Genomic DNA, 22,627 nt, shown 5'->3' on the forward strand with positions numbered 1-22,627 from the left:
CTATAGCCCCCCCCCCAGAAGGCTTCAGTGCCCACTGGGGGCAGTACCACCCACTTTGGGAACCTATGGTCTATACTGACTGAGATACAGAGGCTCAGAGCCACTAAGCCACTAATGAGAGTTTAATCAGTTTAGTAGTGATCTTTTTGGGTCCCTCAATGAGATTTAGAGTGATCTTGTAGATCACTCATAGTCTATGGAGAGATAACTTTACCCCATTTTAATAATGTTTGTCTTGGGGAGTACAGCAGTTCTGCTTAGTGGCAGAACTAACCTTGCCTGTTATTGAGTGGAACTACCACTGAATTTCCTGTCCTCAACTGATTCAGGTCAGGAGTCATGCGTTCAGAAGTGATCGCGTCACTCACTGAGATTTAGAGTGATCTTGTAGCTCACTTGGTTTTTTGGAGAAGAACCCCTGCACTTTAAAAGTACTTCAATAACGATCAAAACTGGTCTGGGTGGTGGCCCTTCCCATAATGCATAGCATTATACACACCTGAAAGGATGTATGCTTTGCATTATGGGATACTAAGGCAATTAATATGAAGTCATTAGCTGCTATATACAAGCACCCCAGTTGTGAAGATACTTCACACGCAAACTTTGTTTGCTTAAACTTGGATAAACAATTACAGAAGAATATAATTTCTTGGTATCTTTAATTTAAATGCTATACTAGCAGAAATGTATGAAGAGACAGTCATGCAGTTTGCGAATGTATGGGATGAGTTTGGGGGATGAATGTCACTGCACAAGATGGACTGCATCTGAATAGTTTTGTCATGAGCCATCTGGAAAGGGTGCTGCTGGAAGGAAGTACGAGTGATGTGAACAAAGTGTCAGCAGAAGTCAGTGATGATGATGTAAATAAGTGACAGAGTGGACCAGGTGATACCAAAATGATTATGAATGGATATGAGAATGCAGTATGAGAGATGAGAATGTGAGAACAGGAATGCAAGTTGAACAGGGAAATGGAAGGGCCTGGGATGAATGGGAACTAGTTGAATCTGGGGAGATATATCTCTCCAGGGATAAAGGGTAAAGGTCAACAGACAGAAGTAGGTGAGAAATCATAGATGAGTGGTGGCATGGGAAATACTGGTTATCGACCATGAAATGAACATCTATGCTCATTTACGAATGTGAGGAGTATCAGAAATAAGGGAATGAAATTACTGTTGAGTTTATTCATCCACAAACAGAATATGTGAAACATGGATGAGAATGATATCCTGTTGGAATAGAAATGGAAGGGTATAATATTTTTCATGAAGATAGGAGGTGCAAGAAGTAATGATAGCATGGGAATTATGGGCACATAAGGCTGAGATACAAGGGAGAAACAGTAGCAGTGATTTTGAAGCAGGATGGTGTAAAGTGGAGGTAGATAGGATGAGATATTTAGTTGGGTGTTGCTATAGACTGGAGAATATTTGAGGAGGAAAAAAAATGTACAGGCAAATTGGTTTAGTGAGCAAGAGAAGGATAATCATTTTCAGTATTATTGTGATATCAACTGGAATGAAGCAATAGTGTCAGGGAACAAAAAGAATGAATTTCTCGAGTTCATAAGGGACAACTATCTTAACAAACAGGTAATGGAGGGCGCACACACACCCACCCACCCACCCACCCACCCACCCACCCACACACACACACACACACACACACACACAAGGGTTGAGAGTCAAATCATGCCATCAGAAGATGTGTTTGTGAATGGAATGTCTTATCTCTGAATGGTAAAAGTGACCATGAAGTGATTACCTGGGTTGTTGACTGTCACATGAGAACTTCTGTGAAGAAGGGCTATAAGTAGGATAACAGGGCCAGTGATTATGAAAAGCTTAGGATATAACTAATACTATAGCATAGAAAGAAGAGTTGGATGGAAAAGAGATAGATGGTGCTTGGGTATTGATTGAGAACTATATCACTGCAGCAATATCCAAATGAAGGGATTAAGCATGAAATCTGTAAGAAGGCCACTGTGGAGATGACACAAGATGAACATTGGTAATAATCAGTTGCCTGCATAGTACAAAGGGTAAGAAAGTGATTGGTTAGTAAAGAAAGCAAAAAACACAGTATAAGCAGAAATTAGCCAGTCAAGCCAAGAAAAATCCTGGTGAGTTCTTTTGATATGTGGCAAGCAGAAGAAAGAATAACTATGGAAGGAAGATATTAGTTGATAAGAACGGTAGATTAGCAACTGATGCAATGGAAATAGAAGACGTATTCAGTGAGAGAAGTTTATCAGGGTATTTCAAAGGCAGAATCATGAAAATCTGGAACGAATGTAGAGGGTATGGAAGAGAAGACACCGATGATGAATGAGAAGGTATATGAGGAATTAAGTAAACTTGATGTTAGTAAGAGTAGGACGTGAAAATATATTACTGTATGTTTGGAAGGAATGCTCTAGGGCAGCGATGTGCAACCCATAGCCCGCATGCAGCCCTCCAACTATAAACCTGTGGCCAGCTGAAACGTTGCACTTCATTTAGCTGAAGTGTAAAAAATTTAGAAAAAGGCACAATGTAATATTCAATATGAAGCACGCATTAAGAGGTCATGTAAAAAACATTTGCCCGTGATGATAGTTCCCATGATTATGCCATTTGCCTTTGCATTTTCAGTCGTGCATGAACAGTCATACTTTAACGATATATGAAAGTAGTTGCATTATTCTTGAATAAACTTATTGATACAAGTTCTTTCAAAACCTAAGCAAATTATAAATTTATAATGATAATATAATTTTTTCTTTTAAAAAATTGCACCTTTACAAATTTTCTTTCTTTTTTTTTTTTTTTTTTTTTTTACAAACAGAACCCTGTGTTTAATCAATGAGTTCAAAATCTAGAAAATGCAAATTTGAGGACAAAAATTGTCAGTTTAACAAATGATGGATATGGGACTTTTTTTTTTTTTACTTGCATAAAAGACAATGCTATTTGTTTGATATGTTGTGAAAAGATATCTCTTCTCAAGAAATATAACATAAAGAGGCATTATAAAACTAAACATTCTTCAAAAGTTGACAATTTGCAAGGACAGTCGTGCAAAAGACAAAGTGAATCAACTGCAAAAAATCTTAAACAACAGCAAAATGTATTTAGAGCTGCTTCATTAACCGCAGTTACTGCAGTTCATGCAAGCTACATTGTTAAACAAATTTTGACAAAAAAGAATGATGAAATCATTCTCTAATGGAGAAATAATAAAAGAATTTACAAAAAAATAAAGAGTCAAAGGCTTCAAATTGGTGATGCAAAATTATACAAATTAAATGGATATTAAATCCAACATAATTTCAGAGCCGACAACAGAAACTATGGAAGTTTTGTTTAAAATTTTGACCAGAGAGCTTAAGGGAATACACCCATTGCCCTAGCCAAACCTAATAGGTGGCATGAAAGGTAAAGTGCCCATATATTTGCCTCCTATTGGTTCATTTCAATAATGCTTCAATGACTCCACATCTATTTCAAACTCATTGGTTTTTGTCAGGGTTCAGGCAGAAACCTAAGAGAGCAAAAACTCTCAGTACTAAGAAACTCTTAGCATCGGAGAAGTGTATTTTCCGTAAGGGAACTCTTGGTCAGTGTGTAAAGTATTTACTAAAAATAACAAGCCAAAGGCTTCAAATTGGCGATGCAAAATTATACAAATTATGTACTATGAAACTCGAAACATCTCTGATGCTTCGAGTTTCTTAGTACTGAGAGTTTTTGCTCAATTAGGTTTCTGCCTGATCCCTGATGAAAACCAATGAGTTTGAACAGCTGTCGGGTCAGTGAAACCTTATCAAAATGAACGAATAGAGGTGAAAATATGGTGCTTTAGCATTCATGCCACCTATTAAGTTTGGCTAGGGCAACTCGTAGTATGGTAGTGGGTGTATTCCTGTAAGCTCATCATCATCATCAAATTCCTGCCATGTACCCTCAAGGGGTGTACAGGATATGATAGTACTACATGAAAAATTTACATCATTACTAACTTCTTATTACAACATTACTTGTCAAGACTCCAATATTATCAGATCTTATATTTCTGTCATCTAAGGCACTTTGTACCCTATCAAACCACCTATATCTTGGTCTTCCTCTGGGTCGTTTTCCTGCCAACCTGGCAGAGAACACTTGTTTTGCTAATCTTTCCTCGCCCATTCTGATTAAATGACCACAACACCCTAGATTAGCTCTGCTAACACATTCCTGGATGCTGACAATGTCAAGTTCTTTCCTAATATCCTCATTTTTAATATGATATTACCATTGACGCCATCTGTTCACACCTCTAATCTTTCTCAGGACTCTCATATCTGCAGTCTCTAGTCTTTGGCTAAGAGTTTTACTTCTGATTAAGCTCTCAGATCCATAAGTTAAAACTGATTTTGACATTGTCTTGTATACAGCTAATTTAGTGTTCCGACTAATTTCTCTCATTCCATATGAATTTATTCAATTGACTTCCTACTATACCAGTTTTATTGATTTTGTTGTTCATTTCCATATTTAATTTTCCATCTTCACTAAAAATCGTGCCTAGGTAGGTGAAATGTTTTACTTGTTCCACAGATTCTCCATTCACAGTGCAGTTGACATTTTCAACGATTCAACCTATTTTAATTGTCTTTGTCTTTTTATTGCTGACCTTCATACCATATCTATTACAACAGTTATTCCATTTAGTCAAGGAATCTTGCAGACTCGTAGTGGATTTATTGATAAGTATAACATCGTCGCATAAAATAAAGAGCTGACATTAACATCTACAATTCTGATATCATGTTTAATACCATTTTCCTTCATAATGTGATCCATATAGATAATGAATAACAGAGGGGATAATGTACATCCTTGTCTCACACCAGATTTAACATTAAACCATCTTCCTGTACTTCCTTCAATTCTAACTGCTGACTTACAACTCAAATAAAGACTAAGTATTGCTTAATATAATGCTCCATTGACACCATATAACTGTAGTGTATTGAATAGCTTCTCTCTTGGCACCATATCATATGCGTTTTCCAGATCTACAAAACTCAAATAGAAATCTTTGTTATATTCGCATGATTTCGCCACTATTTACCGTAAAGTGAAGATCTGATCCTGCAGCCTCTATTTGGCCGTAATCCAGCTTGTTCTTCACCAATCTTTTCTTCTACAATTCTTCTCAAACATTTCTCAAGTATACTTGCATACATCTTGTCCGGGACACTCAGTAGGGAAATACCTCTGTAATTCTCACATTCAGATTTATTCATTTTTATATATGGGTACTATTAGAGCTCTACTCCAATCATCGGGAATTCGTCCCTCTGTCCAAGCCTTCTGAACTATGCAGTGCAACCACTGCAAGACTTTTATGCCACCATACTCCAGCATTTCTGGTCGAATATCATCTACTCCTGCTGCCACATTTTAAGCCTTTGATGGTTTTTTCTACTTCAAATATAGATATATATTCCTGACTGTATGCCTGTTGAGTGTTTTTTATCACTGTGCTATCATTTTATCAAATTGCTTAATGAAACAAAATTGTTTCATTAAGCAATTTCTCGAAGTAATTACTCCATACTTCAAGGATATCTTTTTCTCTCGTTTTCATGGCACCTTTATCATCTTTAACTCCTTTTACAGCACTCTTTCCTCCATTTCTAAGCTTCTTCAACAACCTCCAAAATATTTTGCCACCTTCTTGATATTTATTTTCTATGTTCTATGTTCCGAAGTCCTCCCATGACTTTTGTTTAGCTTTCTTGCATTTGTCTCTGTATTCTCTAAGAGCACAAGCTGAATTATTTGCCAGGAACTTTTGATATGCTTTCTTCTTTTTTTCACTGCCTCTTTAACTTCCTGTGTCCACCATGGAGTTTTGATTTTTCTATCCTTGCAGGCAACCTCACCGCATGCCTCTCTGGCTGAATCAATCAAGGTTTTCTTCAAGGCTTGCCACTGAATGTCTAAAGTTTGGTTCCTGTTCTCAAACTCTTTCATTTTTTCTTCAATAATCTTTGTGTATTTTAGTCTACAGTTCACACCTGAGAGCTGCTCAACTTTTATTCAGTTTAAAACTTTCTTACATGTTATTCTTTTCAATAGGAAATTCAATTTTATCCTGCTCAAGACTAAATAGTGATCACATCAAATTTCAAATCCTCTGTACACTCTGGTATTCTGCACCAGGGAGAAAACATCACTATCAACAATAACATAGTTAATGAGAATTTTCTTATTTATTGCCTCTTCTCTCCATGTGAATTTGTGCATTTTTATGTTGGAACATGGTGTTAGTAATAACCAGTCCATGTCCTGAACAGAAAACCAACAAATATTTGCCATTATTATTAGCTTTGTTCTTTTCTTCAAATTTTCCCAATGTATTTTTGTATGTCTGACAATCATTTCCTACTCTGCTATTTAGATCTCCAACAAGGATGAACTTTTCCTTTTTCATTGTGTCAGTTGCTTTCTCTAAAGTCCCCAAAAATTCCTCCAACTCTACCTTAGTAGAACCTTCTGTGGGACCATAGGCACAAATAAGTCTCATTGTCCAGTTCCCCATTCTGATATTGAGACTGCCTGCCATTCAAGAAGATTAGCCTCATATTTTGTGTTGAATACTATGGCTACTCCTTCTTTTCCTTGATTGTCATTTCCTGAATATAACATTTTGTATTTATTGCTCAGAAAAATCTCACCAGTTTTTGTGTCTTTTTTGTTTCAGTCACCCCTATTATGTCGATCTGGTACTTATCTAATTCTTCAGCTAGCTCCATTTCTTTGCCATTCAGATATTTTTTTTTAAGGATCGGTACTATCAACATAACTCTGGTGATGTTGAGTTGGGGTGTGCTGTCAGATTTGTAAAAGCTGTATAACTTAGAGGAGACCTCCACATTGCCTTTAAAGGAATGAGGAGAACCGGCAAGGACTTCTGAGCTAATGTCCAATCCTTACCTTCTCGTGGTGTACCCTGTTGGGTATCTACCTGGATACTGAACGAACGAGGATGGGCTGGCAACTTGGGATTTAGCCGACCAAATTGTAATTCTTATTCGCTTAAACCAAATTATAAAATGATGGTACAACATGACAAAATTTCATGCCGGCTGGGTTGTCGCCCGGTTAAACAAGGCCAGTTGTTTTAGCCAGGGAACCAGGGCAAACAGCGAAAAGTCTGCTACTGGAACAAATCTGAAATCCTGTATGCTCTCTGGTCAAAATTTTACAAGAAACTTCCATAGTTTCTGTAGTAGGCTCTGAAATGATGTTGGATTTAATATCCACTTAATTTGTATAATAGTAAAAGAATGCTCACCAGGGTTAGCAGATGTAGCTTTCCCTGATAAAAAAGATATAATTTCAAAAATCAGTTTGTTGTGATTTACAATTGATTTACAACCGCAAGAAGGATTGACAATCTTTCGCAAAGTATTGACAAAATTTTGCAGGGATATATTTCCAAGTCAGAATGAATTTCTTTGGCTTTGAATGAAAGTTGTGATATTAGTGATACAGCACAACTTGCTGCCTTTTTGAGAGAAACAGATTCTAGTTTTAATATCATCGAAGATGTTGCATCTTTAGTTTCACTGAAAGGAATTATTACTGGAAAAGATATATACAGGGAACTGAAAACTGTTCTCACTGCATTTTACACCAAGAAAATGCAGTGAGAAATGTCCAATGTTGTTCCACCGACTGTTAAAATTGTAAATTTTATTAGATCTCAAGGACTGAATCATCGCGAATTTAAGGAATTTTGGAGAGATATGGAAAGCTAATATGGCGATATAATTTTTAACACTGAGGTTCAATGGTTAAGTCACAGCACAATGCTTAAGCGTGTGTATGATTTGAAGAGGAAAATTCAGTTATTCTTGGAGATGAAAGATAACTCGTTTCCAGAATTTAATGACAAGAACTGGATGTGCAACTTAGCATTTTGCAGTGACATTCTTCAACATTTGAATGAATTAAATGTAAATCTTCAAGGACAGAAGAAACTTATTAATGAAATGTTTGATAAAATAAAAGCCTTTGAAAATATACTAAAAGTTTGGAATTGGCAACAGGAATCTAATAATAGGGCTCATTTTCCAATTTTGAGAAAAGAAAATCCACCTAAAATGAAAAAATATGCAGAGGAAATACAGACTACAAGAAGAATTCAGTTCGTGGTTCAAAAACGTATGCAAAAATGTAAATAATTTTGATATTTTCTCATCACCCTTTAATATAGATGTTGAAAGGTTCCTGAAAATTTTCCAATGGAAATAATTGATTTGCAAAGCAACACTGAATTAAGAAATAAGTTTCAAAATGTTAGACTTATTGACTTTTATAAGAGTTACTTTCCAAATGATAAATTTCCCTTGCTGGCTACCCATTCTAGGCAAATAATGAGCTTATTTGTAATACTTATCTATGTGAATAACTCTTTTTGAAAATGAAAATTGTAAAAAACAATCCTCGAAATTGCCTTGATGGTGAATTTCTAAAAAATTTGTATTAGAGTCACAAATTCAAACATACCTCCCAATATCGAAAAGCTTGTTGAAGAGAAACAGAGCCAAATATCTCATTAATTAAATTTCAGCAGCTGTTTAATTTTTTTAATTAAAAAAATTATGTACATATATTATGCACATGCATATTTTTCTCAGGGGCTCACATTAGTGAGTACGGGCATGGCAAACCCGAGATACCCAAGCTAGATCTGATCTTACTTCATACAATATACACTTGGTATATCATTTCTAGAGACCGGTCTTCTACTCTTCTTTTCCTCTACTCTCTCTTATTCTTACTCCTTCTCCAGCCACCCCCTTAGTACTATTAGAACAACTCGAGGGCGAGGGGATGACTCTTTCCTCTTAAACTGTAGTTTCCACTAACTACTAAAAAGAGTGGCTCAATTCAGGTCAAGGAGTGGTGGTTGACACGACGAAAACTTAACCATTGAAACCGAATGAACTCTAACCAACCTAAAGATACATGCCGGCTCGACTGTTGTCCAGTCAAAAGTTGCGCCCACTATTAGGGAACCAAGATAGTGAAGGCGAAAAATATGCTACTGGAACAAAACATCACCTAATAGACAGGAAAAACATAACAAGCATAGGAACATGTAATGTAAGAGCTCTTCACCAGGAAGGCACATTGGAAATACTACTGCATGAATTAGACAACTACCGATGGGAAGTGATTGGACTCTGCGAAACCAGATGGACCGGAAAAGGAGAACTCCACCATGGACAGTACAAAATCTTAACTTCAGGCAGGGAGGACAACAAACACCAAGAAGGAGTAGCACATATATTAAAACCAAAGGCTCAAAACTCTCTATTTTCCTACAATCCTATCTCACCTAGGATAATTAAAGCAAGATTCAAAACATCAATCGGATCACTAACTATTATTCAAGTATACTCACCAACTTCGATATCATCAGAAAAAGACACTGAGGAGTTCTATATAGATTTGCAAAAAGCAGAACAGCAGACATCAAGTCAAGATCTCCTAATTGTAACAGGGGACTTAAACGCAAAAGTAGGCAAAGACTGGGATACCTGGCCAAGAGTAATCGGAAAGTTCGGGTATGGAGAAAGCAATGAACATGGTGAAAGACTGCTAAACCTCTGTTCAAATAATAGACTAACAATAACCAACACTCTCTTTAAACATCCAAAACCCCCAAAGAAAATGGACTTGGATATCACCAGACAGACAAACCAAAAATATGATAGACTATATTATTGTAAACCAAAGATGGAAATCAAGTATCCTAAACTGCAGATCCTTTTCTGCAGATTGTGGATCAGACTATAAGCTAGTATTAGCAAACCTAAGAATAAAGTTAAAATCTGGAAGCACTTTTAGAGTCAAAAGGAGACTGAATGTAAAAAAACTACAAGACAACAATATTCTATTATATATAAGAAAATATCAACTAGAACTAGATAAAAACCTGAAGGAACTACCAAAACAGAATATAAACATCGAAGAACATTGGTGCAAATTAAAGGAAATAATATTAAATTCGGCAGAAAAAACAATAGGTTACACAGAAAGAGAAAGTAAAAAGGATTGGATCTCGAATGAAGTAAAAAGGTTAAGCGATCAAAGGAAAAGCATGAAACTAAAACAGAACTATAACAGAAATGAATATAATAGATTAACCAGAGAAATTAGAAAACTAGTTAAAAGAGACAAGAATAACTGGTTAGAAGAAAAATGCAAAATGGCAGAAAAGCTATCAAAAGGAAATAACCTTCATGGATTATATAAACAAATGGACCAAATTAGTAAGACACTGACAACAAAAATTATAATGATCAAAAACAAAGAGGGACAACTAATTGAAAGTAAAACAAAAAGAATGGCCAGATGGGAAGAATACTTCAAAGATTTATATAATAAAAACAGCTCCCAGGATATTACGATTCCAGCCACTGAAATGGAAGAGGAAACAAATATCTTTACCAAAGAAATAATAGCACACGCATAGAAAAATTCAAAACTAGGAAAGCACCTGGCATTGATCAAATACATGCAGAATTCTTAAAAGCAGGAAAGGAACAACTTTTGGAACCATTATAAATATTATTTGAAAGGATCTACAAAAACGAAGCAGTGCCTACTGATTGGACCAAATCAGTCATAACTCCTATATACAAAAAAGAAGATAAAACAGAATGCAATAATTACAGAGGCATTAGCCTCCACAGTATTCCAAGTACTGCGGAGACTAAAAGGTTTTTACAAAAGTACTCCAAAAACAAATTAAGCCACATATAGAACTGGCACTAGGAGAAGAACAAGCAGGTTTCAGACCAGTGTGAAGCACGACTGATCAACTATTCATCTTAAGACAGCTAATAGAAAAGACACTAGAGTACAACCAAAGTTGCTACATAAATTTCATAGACTTTCGTCAGGCATTTGATTCAATCCATAGAAGAAAACTATGGAAGAATTTGGAATTCCCAATAAAACCATAAGAATTATAAAGAATCTGTATGAGAAATCTGAAAGTGCAGTACGAATGGAGGACACCTTAACCAACTAGTTCCCCGCAGAGAGCGGAGTAAGACAAGGATGCAATCTGTCACCAGACCTGTTCAATCTTACACTGGAAGAAGCAACTAATAAGGCCTTAAACAATGAAGACTCCAGAATCAAAATATATGAGAAAAATGTGACAAATTTAAAATTTGAAGACGACATTGCATTACTTGCAAGCACAGAAGAAAACCTACAGTGAATTTCTGATAAAATAAAGGAGGAGTGTATAAAATCCGGATTAAACATAAATATAGACAAAACAAAAATTATGCAAATAGGAAAAAGAAGCACCAATCTGAAAATTGAAATTGATAGTAAGAATCTAGAGCAGGTTGAAAACTTCATCTACCTTGGAGAAGTTATTGCGTACAATGGTGAAATTATAAAAGATATAAACAGATGAATCAGCCAAGCATCCCAAACTTTTGGACAACTTTATAAAATATGGAAGGCAAGAGACATCAAACAAGTAACAAAAGTAAGAATCTATGAAACTCCTTGTTAGATCCTGAATGGAGAGTTTTACAAGTAAATTCTTTATTCAGGATTTAACATGATATTTACTACTAATTATGGAGATATCTGCACATCAGCTAATAATTATGAAGTATTATTTTATGTTATGTAATAATGTGTAGTCTCAGTTATACAGGAGTAACTCTCACTATATGTGCCATATAGTGAGAGTTACTCCTGTATAACTGAAATGAGAAGCAGAGAAATTTGTGTCAAAATAGTAAGAATTGTGTAAGGGAATTGTTAAGTTATTTGTAATTCCCATTAAGCTGTCCAGTACATTATGAAATTCTGAGAAAAATTATAAGTAGTAATCCAGAATAATTGCGTATAATCTGTACGAGTCGAGCGTAGTGATGGAGGCTATACCTATGCGGAAAATGACATCAGAACGGCTACCTGGAAAAATGTAATCTAACAGATTAGGCAGAGTGTAGGATCACCCAAGGGGCATGAACGATGGGGTTCGTGGGTGAAAACCACATCGAATAGAGGGCACCTGAAAAGGGTGAATAAAAAATGAAGTGCGCCTTTTTTACAGGGCTTTTTCTTCTTCAGTTCCTGGATTCAAGTTTTAGGAAGTTTCGTCAGGGGGTTCGTGAGAGAGCGGTGGATCGACTACGGTGATGATGGACGGCTGGTTCTTTTCTTGAGAATGCTTGAAGATTTCCAAGTGGAGCTGACTGCAATATGATGGCCTATGTGGAATCAAGCCTTAGCAGAATGTCCCATCAGAGAAAGTTTCCTGCGGAGCGATAGACAGCACGCCACATTCGGAAACAATTTTAAAAAAAAGCGTAGTGCATTGCCAGGCACAAAGACAGCCGAAGAATATACAGTAAGGTCACCCAGATCTACATGAGATGGCAGCATGAAATCTGAAAGGATCCAGTAATGTAAAGATTTTCATTCTATGTTAAAAATCGCTTAGAAGAATAAGAAATTTGTGTATACTGTAAACTAAAGGACACTAGTAGAGAACTTTTAAGTGAGAATTGATTGAATTAATTAAGACCCTGTGGAACAAACAAGAATTTTTGATAGGCAATATTTTGATTGTGAATGGCTAGGCTTGCTTAATGAAATTTAGAAATAAGATAGTTATTGGTAGAGTATTAATGAAAGTGTTCAATGCGTGTTCTGTGAATGACTTGTGAAAGGAATTATATCCTAGTAGTATTATGCTTGCACTTAATCTTATCCTTTCATAATTGAAGGATTTAGCATACCCAGATTCATTGTGATTCAGTATGAACCTTACCTTAGAGTAAATTTTGATACATTGAATAAATGAATTTTCTTAACTGTAAATGTTTTGTTTTTCCAATAAACATGTTTTGTACCTTATACCTGAGTTTATGCCTGATTGCGAATTCAAACTACCACTTATGAAATAGAACCCTTTGGCGGGAAAGAATTTAGATGTAACTGCTTAAGTGAGATTTGAGTCACGACTGCTAACTGAATCTGCACAGAGCTAGCGTGAGATTAATAATTGTGTGTATCCCTTTTGAATTTAGAATTATTTCCCTGAACAAGAGTCTCCTCTGTTATGGGATGTTGGCTGGGTATACAGGGGGGGGGGGGGTATTATGATTGAAGCTACCAATAGCCAAACTGTGTGCCTGGAGTTGTTATTAAGGTGTTAAAAAGATGAAAGAACTAGAATCCAGACCTAATACCAGTAATCTCTATGATGGTCAGCATAAGCCTGTTAGGGAGGAATCATGTTTTAGCAATCTGCCTATGTACTATGACATGGTGAAGAATTCACTAAATATGGGAGATGCACATACAGTGGCATACTTGGGTTTTAAGTAAACTGAAATGGATGGAACTGGATGGAGACTAGTGAGCTGGATAAGTAAGTGGCTGCCAGGTAACAGCAGGTTGTATATGGGAAATGGTATCCCAAATGAGGAAGATCACTAGTGGAGTACCACAGGTAGTCTGTCTTGGGACCATTATTATTTATCTTGTATGCTAATGATATTGGGACAGGTTCAACTGGAGATATGCAGTTGTTTGCTGAAATATAGGGTTGGGAACTATCAGAAGTAGAACAGATGTGGCTTTGCAGAAGGATTTCAATAGACTATGTGAGTAGGCAAGTGGGTGAAGCTATCTGTTTAATGTTGCACAGTGCAAAGTCTTGAAATTTGCCAGGCAAGGTAGGCTGGAATGCAGAGTATATAATCCACTGAGAAATTCTGAAAGAGGTGGAGGAAGATGAGATATCTAGGAGTGATTGTGGACAGAGATGAAGTTTGGATTCACATTGCTAAAATTGTGAGAAAATCACAACAGATTATAGCAATGATGAGAAAGACCTTAACATGGAGAAGCAAAGGGGTTATAGTTCCCTTATATAATGCCTTGATCAGTCTGCATATAGACTATTGTGCACAATTTGGTTGCCTGTTTTTCAAGGGGGGGGGTAGGATATATTAGAGAAGGTTCACATTTGTCAGCTTCAGGTCTATGAAATGTGAGATATGAGGACAGATTGAGAGAACACAATTTTCAGAGCCTTATGAATAGAAAAAGAAGAAGAAGGGGATATGATTGAGACACATAAGTTGGTGAAGGGATGTTACCAGATTAATGTGACGGAGATTTTTCAAAAGAGTAGAAGGAGACAAGGGTAAAACAAGAGGACATCCCTGTAAGCTGTATAAAGACAGTGTGAGGAGCAGGTTCTTTGCATGGAGAGTGGTTGGCAAATTGTTGAAAATTGCATTGTTTGAAAATGTGGTAAGTGCAGAATGTCTGAAAATGGGTTTAAGGCACCTCCTGCAATGAGTCTTTTGAATCCATGGAGATCTGATGTTAAAAATAATAAATGCTCAAGTAAGGATGAATGAGAGATTCACAAGAGCATGGTCAGAAGGTTGAATTCCAGAAACCTGGAGTAGAGCTTATAGTTTCCATCTATAAAAAGGGGGAAAAAAAAACAGAACAGAATTACAGATAAGATTTATGCAAGAATACTTGAGAAGAGGCTAAGAAAACTTATGCAAGAAAAACTTGGAGAAGAAGAGCAAGGTTCAGTTCATATAGAGGTTGTTAAAATTAGATTTTCACTTTATGGCACATAGCAGTGAAATCATGGGAATATAATTCCCATGATTTCACTGCTATGTGCCATAAACCAAGGATCTGTACTTAAGTTTGTAAATCTGGAAAAAAGAATATGGCAAAGTGCTTTAGAGAAAAGCATTTCAAAATGATTGATACAATTATATGGAGTAAAAGGAATATTATACAGTACAATATATAGTCTACATTTAATTTGCAAGTCCGCAATTAAAAATGAAGGATTCAAAGGAAGATGGTTTGATGTAAAATCAGTAGTGAACAAGGGTGCCCAGTGTTTCCAATGTTATTCATCATCGATATTGATCACATTATGAAGGAAAGTACATTAAACCTGACATCAGAACTGGAGATATATCTCAGCTATATACCTTATGCAGATGATATACTGTTAACTAAATCCAGTACAAGTTTGCAGGATTCCTTAACTAAACATAATATCTTCTTCTGCAGTTTATCCCACTTACGTAGGGTCGCTGTTTTTAATGAGTCTCCTCCACATCCTCCTGTCTCGGGCTGTAACCACATCCAAATTCTTCATTCTCAAGTCCTCCTTCACCAGCTCCCTCCATCTCTTCTTTAGTTTCCCATGCTTCCTCCTCCCCTGCACATCCATCTGCATGACCTTTCTTCCCACATACAACATTGTCCAGGGTGTGTCTTCTCTGACCTCCTCCGTCACCACCTCCATCAAAATAATAAACAGGAACGGATAGTATATTCTCCATCTGTTTCTTATATCCACATCCCTCCTTAATACTCTTCCTCCAGAGTCTTTGATCTGTCTCATGTATAAGATGTCCTTTGCTATCTTATTTCTACATTTTGCCAATTGTTAAATTTTTCTCTGTCCTTCCTTTATTTCTAATTGATCATAAGGTCTTGATATTCCATGGCCTTTGCTTATACAACAACTCTCTTGGCTTCTCGCTTTCTCTCTCTGTCCTCTTCCACTCTTGACTCGTCCCACTTCTGCTTTGCCTTCCTCTTAGCCATCACTGCTTCTTGTACATTATTATTCCACCACAAACCCTCCTTCTGCTCTCTAATCTTTCCAGATGTTTAGCCAAGTATTATCTTGATTGCACAGCTCAGAATTGCTTTTGAATTATGTCTCCACCAATCTTGTACACTTTCTAGTCCATCTGAAATACTCTCTAACACCTTCTCCTTAAAAAGGTTCTTCACACTCTCTTCTTTTAAGTGAAACCACTTAATTATCTTCATCCCATGGCTTCCAAAGGTTCTTATTTTCAACCTTATTTTAAAGTCTGCGTACAGCAGCCGGTGTTGCTGCACCACTTGATCTATTGGGATTACCTTAAATTTGTTATATCCTTAAGATGTTTTCTTCTAGTCAAAATATAGTCAATCTGTGAATTGTTGTTACCACTTCTAGATGTTATCAAATGTTCTTCCCCTTAACAGAAAAATGAATTCACAATTGCCAGATCAAATGCTACTGCGAAGTCCACAAATCTCTCTCCTTCCTGGTTCATCATTCCCTCTCCATGGCTGCCATGCAACCTTTCACAGTCCCTATTCTGTCTTCCTATGTGTCCATTCAAGTCTCCTCTGACAATCACCATCTCGTTTTCTTCCAGTTCCCTCATTTCTTCATTCCAGAACTCATCTTTCTCCTCTGCTGTACAGCCAACTTGCAGGACATATGCACATAAGATGACCACTTGCTCTTCTCCAAGACTCAGTTTCATTTACATGATCCTGTCGTTCCTCTTACCCACTTCCAGTACTTTGCCTTTCATTCTGCAACACACCACAATTTCGACACCATTTCTTCCCCTTCTTTATTCGGTCCAGAGTAGAACAATTTATACCTGTCTCCAGTTCCTTCGCCTTTTTCCCTTTCCCCTTTGTCTCCTGCACACATAAAATGTCCAACTTCCTCTTCATGTTTGTCATCTCCCTTCCACTTCCAGTCATGCATCCATTCTCTCCATTCTCTCCACCCACTGGGCTCGCGTTTTTAATCACATTCACCCTCGATGCAGTAGCCCTCGTCCACTTCTTGCAGTTGTAGGGCGATGTAGCTTTGCATCCCCCTAAGGAGTATGCCCTAGCTCTTATATCACTTTCTTGATTCATTTGACCATAGCTAGAGCTGGCAGTGAAGTTTTATAACCGGATGCCCTTCCTGACATCAACTCTTGCCATTTATCCAGGCTTGGGACTAGCACCTATTGGGGCTAGCTTTCCCCCTTGAGTGGAAGCATAAGACGAAATGACACAGCAAAATAGGAAAGATTCACCCCTAGACGTCAAATACTCTAATAGCATTGGAGGGGAAGGAGCAAGAAGAGAAAAAAGAAGCAAAGAAAGAAGGAGAGGAACCAGTCTACAGATAACATAACAGATGTATATTACATCAGGTGACATGGGTTTGACATGCTCATCCTCACTAAAGTGAGCTCTTGAGGCTCACTTTAGTGAGTGAAGATGACAAATAAATTACAGTACAAACAGAAAACAGTTTCACTGAGAGAAATGTTGACATAAGCAATGATATATACTTAGGCAAAAAAAAAAAAAGAAAAATAGGATATGCAACCAAACTCAGAAAAGTCGACAGGAGTCCAGGGGAAAGTTATTGGTTTGTCTGGAGATATGGAAACTATCCACACTCAGCACTGTGCCTCCTGCGGTATCTAGAGTGCTCCTGTTGGCACTTGAAATTCTGAGGGAGAGTGCGATTTTCATCCCAGATTGCATCCATATCCACAGCAGGTCTCTCAGGTGAACAACATCTAGTCAACAGAGTAATATGGGTAAGAGAAGTCAGCAAGATGGATTTATATCTTGGGACGAGGCCTGGGCAAGTTGGGATGGGGGTGTGAAGAGATATCTGAACATTCTGGACAATGCAATACTTCCTACTTTGTGGAGTTTCTATGGAGCTGACCACTGTCGCTTTCAGCAAGACAATGAACTGTGTCATAAGGATGCTGTACTGTGTGGTTTGAAGACATGAATATCACTACACTTGATTAGCTTCCACAGAGCCCTAATCTCAACCCTATTAAAACACTATGAGCTGGAGTGTTTGGTGAGGTCAAGAGATGTCCATCTTACAACAGTCTAGACCTCATTATATGCCTACAAGAAGAATCATCATCTAAAATTCCCACTGGTCACTATTGTATACTTGTGGAAAGTATGTCCTGTAGGTTTTCTGCAGCCATTGCAGTGAAAGGAGGTCCTAGATCTTATTAAGGTGGATGCCTTTTATTCTTCACACTATGGTGCCTGTTGACTTCTTTCCAAGCAGCGTAAATCCATTATAAGTCTTTACAACTCCTTAATAGGATTACATAATTGATATAACAAATTTGATATGAAAATCAACAGTCAAAAAACCCCAAAACAAGCTGGAACATGAAAAACATCAATGAAGAATCTGCCAAAAAATACAACAAAAGTATAACAACGAAGCAGTTATAATAGTCAAAGGTAGGATAATAAGTTATTAATTTAAGTCAATAAAGATGTGTTACTTATGCCTGAACATGTCCCATGACTTTGGAAGGGTAGCCCATGTGAATGTTATATCACATCATATTAATAAACTGTCTTTGGCACCATAACTACTTAAACCAATATGAGGCAAACATTTATATTTTAACATGCTAATTCCCAACTAAGTACATACCTGGATAGCTGTGTCAATATTAAGGTAATATGCATAAAAATTATGGGTATTAGATGTAATATAAATGGTTTTGCCTGCTTATCAGATTGCTTCATCAAACTACAGAACCATTAAGAAAACAAATTTAAATTGTTAAAAATATTAAAGAGAATGTTCACTTTGATATCCATTTGTAAACATCCACTCAGTGAATGATGCTTTTATATATATAATGGATTTCATTTATTTAAAAATATTCAAGGTATGCAGACATATATTTATAACAAGAAATTTTTAAATTACTAACTAAATAATTATTAGCTATATTTTGAAACTAATAGATGAGACTAGCCTTTTGACTACTGGAAGTACTAAAAACATGCAAAAGATTAGAGATGATCTGTGATGCATTAGCTCCTGGAGCATATGGTTGTGATGGAACAGGAGGTAAAGGTGGTTGATTAATAATTGTAGAAACTGGAGATGGAGAATCCAGAAGACAATAATGGCATAATGTAGCTAATCCCTCTATGAGAGTAAGCAAATAATCTGGAGGAGCTTGAAATGGATCTTGTTGATCAAGTAAACTTTTGTTATCACTGTTATAAGATATTTAAATAAGAATACATTATTCACAACACAAAACATAAATACATTCACATTTTAGAAAAACAATTCTAATTAACAAGTTATAATTAATTCTAATTTAAAAAAATTATCAGTTCTAATAGGAGGAAGTGCGATATTTTGTTAGACTACAAGATAACTAATGCAAAACAGATGGAAGGAATGAAAGAATAGCATTAATGAAAGAAATGGAAGGAAAGCTAGTGAGACTGAATTAGTGAAAGAATGTAGACTCATGAGCAGTACAAAGTACAGGCCAGACAGGTAACTAGTAGGGTAAGAAAAGAAAGAAAGAAGAGTAAGAAAGGAAATGAGCAGTGCAAGATAATCTCAAACAGTTCTTTCAATATGCTGCAAATAAAAGAAAGAATGTTTATGGCAGAATGATTTTAATGAATGCTGATGCTGTAGGGAGGTAAATGAAAATAATGGAATTACTAAGTGAACACTTTACAAGAGTATGTCATCCAGGTGGAGATATTGCAGTAATAAGAGAGGCAAAGGCTTATACAAAAACTCAAGTAAATGAACTGGAAGTGAATAACATATTATAGAACCTTGATGTGAATATAGCTAGGATTATATGGTATACGAGCTAAAGTTTTACAAGAATATGCTAGAAAATTGGCAGTGCCTTTGTTTACATTGCTAGGATCGGATCTGTGTTGGTCCCAATAGGGTAGAAAGAGGGGAAAATAATTCCACTGCCTAAAAGACACTTCCAGATTGATGCAGCAAATTACTGACTAACCAGCAAATCAGGAGTTAGAGTCAAGGTACTAGAGAAGTTGGTCAAGGGCAAAATACAGGAATGGATAGACAGAAATGGGATACTGTATGGGGGCGAACATGGTTTTGTGAAGGGTAGGTCATGCCTCAGAAACTTGCTCACATTTTATAATACAGTGACAGCTGAATTGGATAAAGATAATGGGTTTATAGTGATGCTGCTGGATTTTGCAAAAGCTTTTGATAGGATACCATATGGAATTCTAATCAGTAAACTGCAGTATATAGGGATGGAATAGGGTTGGTAAAGTGGATAAGAGGGTGGTTGATGTAGAATACAGGTTATGTTAAAATTTTGCAGGATGATATGAATAGACTGGCAGTCTTGGCAAAGGAGAATGGATGTCAGTTTAATGTGGCAAAATGTAAGGTTATGCATTTTCAGGTGAAAAGATTACCAGCTGTATACCACATCAATCAAACTGTACAACAGGAAACTGACGAAGCCAGAGATTTAGGAGTGCACATTGGAAGTTAAAGTTTAGAGCGCACATATCAAAAGTAGTTAAAGCAGCAGCTCATTATATTATTTGCTTACTGAAGAATACTCTGATGAAAGAGACAAGCAGGTTATTATTCCTCTTTATCGAGCCTTGAAAACACCCCATCTTGACTACCATGTGCAGATCTGGTCAACAGGGTTTCTCAGCAATGAAGAAAAGGTGGAGAGAATCCAGAGAAGAGTAACCAAGATTGTAGTAGATTTATGGAATGAACCATATGAGGACAAGTTGAAGATTTGTGGGTTTCAGAAAATAGTTGACAGGCAGAAAAGGGGTGATATGATTGAGATATACAGATTATTGAAGAGTTTCTACAAGATTAATTCAGAGGAAATTTTTCAGAACAGGTCTGGTGATGGGAGAACTAGGGGCATCCTTGGAAACTGAGTAACAGTGTAGTTAGCAAAGTAGGTTTTTGCTTGGAGACTGTTGAATGAGTGGAATAGGGTGCCAAAGTCTGTTGTGGGTGCCATTATTATGAATAAATTCAAAGTAAAGTATGACAGATACTGCACAAATGTTGGATAGTGCTTGATGTGATGTTTAGGGCCCTCCCTTGATATTCTAAGCACTACATGGAGTAGCCCATACTAATAATAATGTCGAAGCCAAAGTAAGTGATAAAGGAGCAAATGAAGAAACAGAAGTAAGATGTGGCAAAACGAGCGGTAGTGACACTACGACAGTGACAGAGAGTAAAATTGTCAGGATGCAAGTTTCATGAAACAGTTATTCAAATTGAAAAATGAAATGAAGAATATGCACAGTGATATTAGATGTTTAGTGGAAACAAATGAAAGTATGCAAAAGAACAGAATGAAAGAAAAAAGGGTAAAAGAGGTGACAAGTGATTTGAGAATAGCAGTGTATGGAGATCTCATTATTAGAGGATTGGTTAATAAGGAGAGAGAGAGAGTGAGCAAGATGATTCATGCTTTGAACATGAGAAGGAAATGAGCAAAAGAATTAGTGGAAGCTGTTGGGAGGAAGCCTTAGCAAAATCCCAAAAGCATCATGGTGTATCTATTCCCCCTTGTCGAACTCAATGGTAACATTCTTATAGAATGTGAGCAAGTTGCTAAAATATGATCTTCCCTTAATAAATATGTGCTGTTCATTGCAAAGTAGGGATTCACTGTCAACCCATTTCTGAATGCGAACCCTAACCAATTTTTCCAAAATCTACCACTCCTGAGGTACTAAATGGTCGATAGTTGGATACACTGGTCTTTGCACCACCCTTGTGCAATAGAATTACCATACACTCTTTCCATTCCTGCAGAATTTTCTCTGTTCTGATACTCATTAAAGAACTGGTCAAAGGAATAGTCAGTTCAGCTGAATACTCTTTTTGCACACGTACTGATATCCCATCAGTCCCTATTGTTGAATTCTTATCGAGTTTGTGCAACAGCTCTAATACCTCGTCCTCATACATCTGAGTTTCTTCATCCAGTGCCATTTTAATAAAATGGCACTCATTAGTTGAACAACCTCTTCTGCATCTCTAACCTTCACACCATCTGCATTTAGAAGAGTTATTCTTTCATATTCATTCTTTATTTTGCTTGCAGCATATCGATAGAATTCTTGTGGGTTGTCTTTAGCAAGCAGAGCCAGTTTATTTTCATACTCAGACTTTGCTTTCCATATAACAGTTGTGACTATTCTAGCCTGCTGCTTATAAGTTTCATAATGGACATCATCCTTATGTACATGGTATTCCTTCCACATCATCCTTTTCTTATGAACTCTTGCTTAATAAGATTACTGTGCTTCAATAGCTGAATGTTTTACTTGTTCTACAGCTCCTCCATTTGGGATACAGTGTTGATGTTTTAAATTTTTCTGCCTAATTTCATTGCTGATTTTCATAATAAATTTATCACAGTACTTATTCCATTTAGTGGGAATCTTGCAGACTTGTACAGGATTATTTAGAAGTATAGTATCATCTACAGAAAGTAAATAGCTGAGACGAACATCTCCAGTTTTGATATGTTTAATAGAACTTTTCTTCATAATATGATCCATATAGATCAGGGGCCGGCAAACTGCAGCTTGCGAGCCACATGCAGCTCTTTAGGTACCTACATGTGGCTCTGAAGTAAAATTGAAAATGAAAATAAAACTATCATAGTTTCATTTATAAAATTTTTAAAGGATTTTATTCACATAATGGGATTTCATTTGTTTTATAGGTCTCGCAAAACTTCGTGGCACCAAGATGCACAATGTCAGGGAGGGGAAAACGAGCGAGGAGAAAGGTAAGAAAATGCAAGCTCACTGCCCACACTGATTAAAACCAATGAGAGCAATTTTTTGTGTGATTTTTTTCGTGTGAAAAAAAAAATTGTTGT

At 36.6% G+C, this 22,627-nt stretch overlaps 1 protein-coding gene across 5 annotated transcripts in view; it reads right to left on the reverse strand.

Moving 5' to 3' along the window:
• The window catches only part of LOC150094270 (protein DOP1A), a 613,349-nt gene that overhangs the window by 268,771 nt on the left and 321,951 nt on the right, over positions 1 to 22,627 (reverse strand). For all 5 annotated transcript variants that reach the window (XR_016550242.1, XM_090412136.1, XM_090412135.1 and 2 more), the window contains one exon: positions 18,701 to 18,947. Coding sequence is in view for 4 of the 5 variants with exons in the window: in XM_090412136.1 (XP_090268262.1) it covers positions 18,701 to 18,947 (247 nt within the window). In the remaining variant the exon portion in view is untranslated. The remainder of the gene's footprint in view (positions 1 to 18,700; positions 18,948 to 22,627) is intronic.

This window comes from Typopeltis vanoorti, chromosome 22 (genome assembly GCF_054136105.1).
Source record: "Typopeltis vanoorti isolate ZY-2024b chromosome 22, IOZ_Tvanoo_1.0, whole genome shotgun sequence".
NCBI lineage: Eukaryota > Metazoa > Arthropoda > Arachnida > Uropygi > Thelyphonidae > Typopeltis > Typopeltis vanoorti.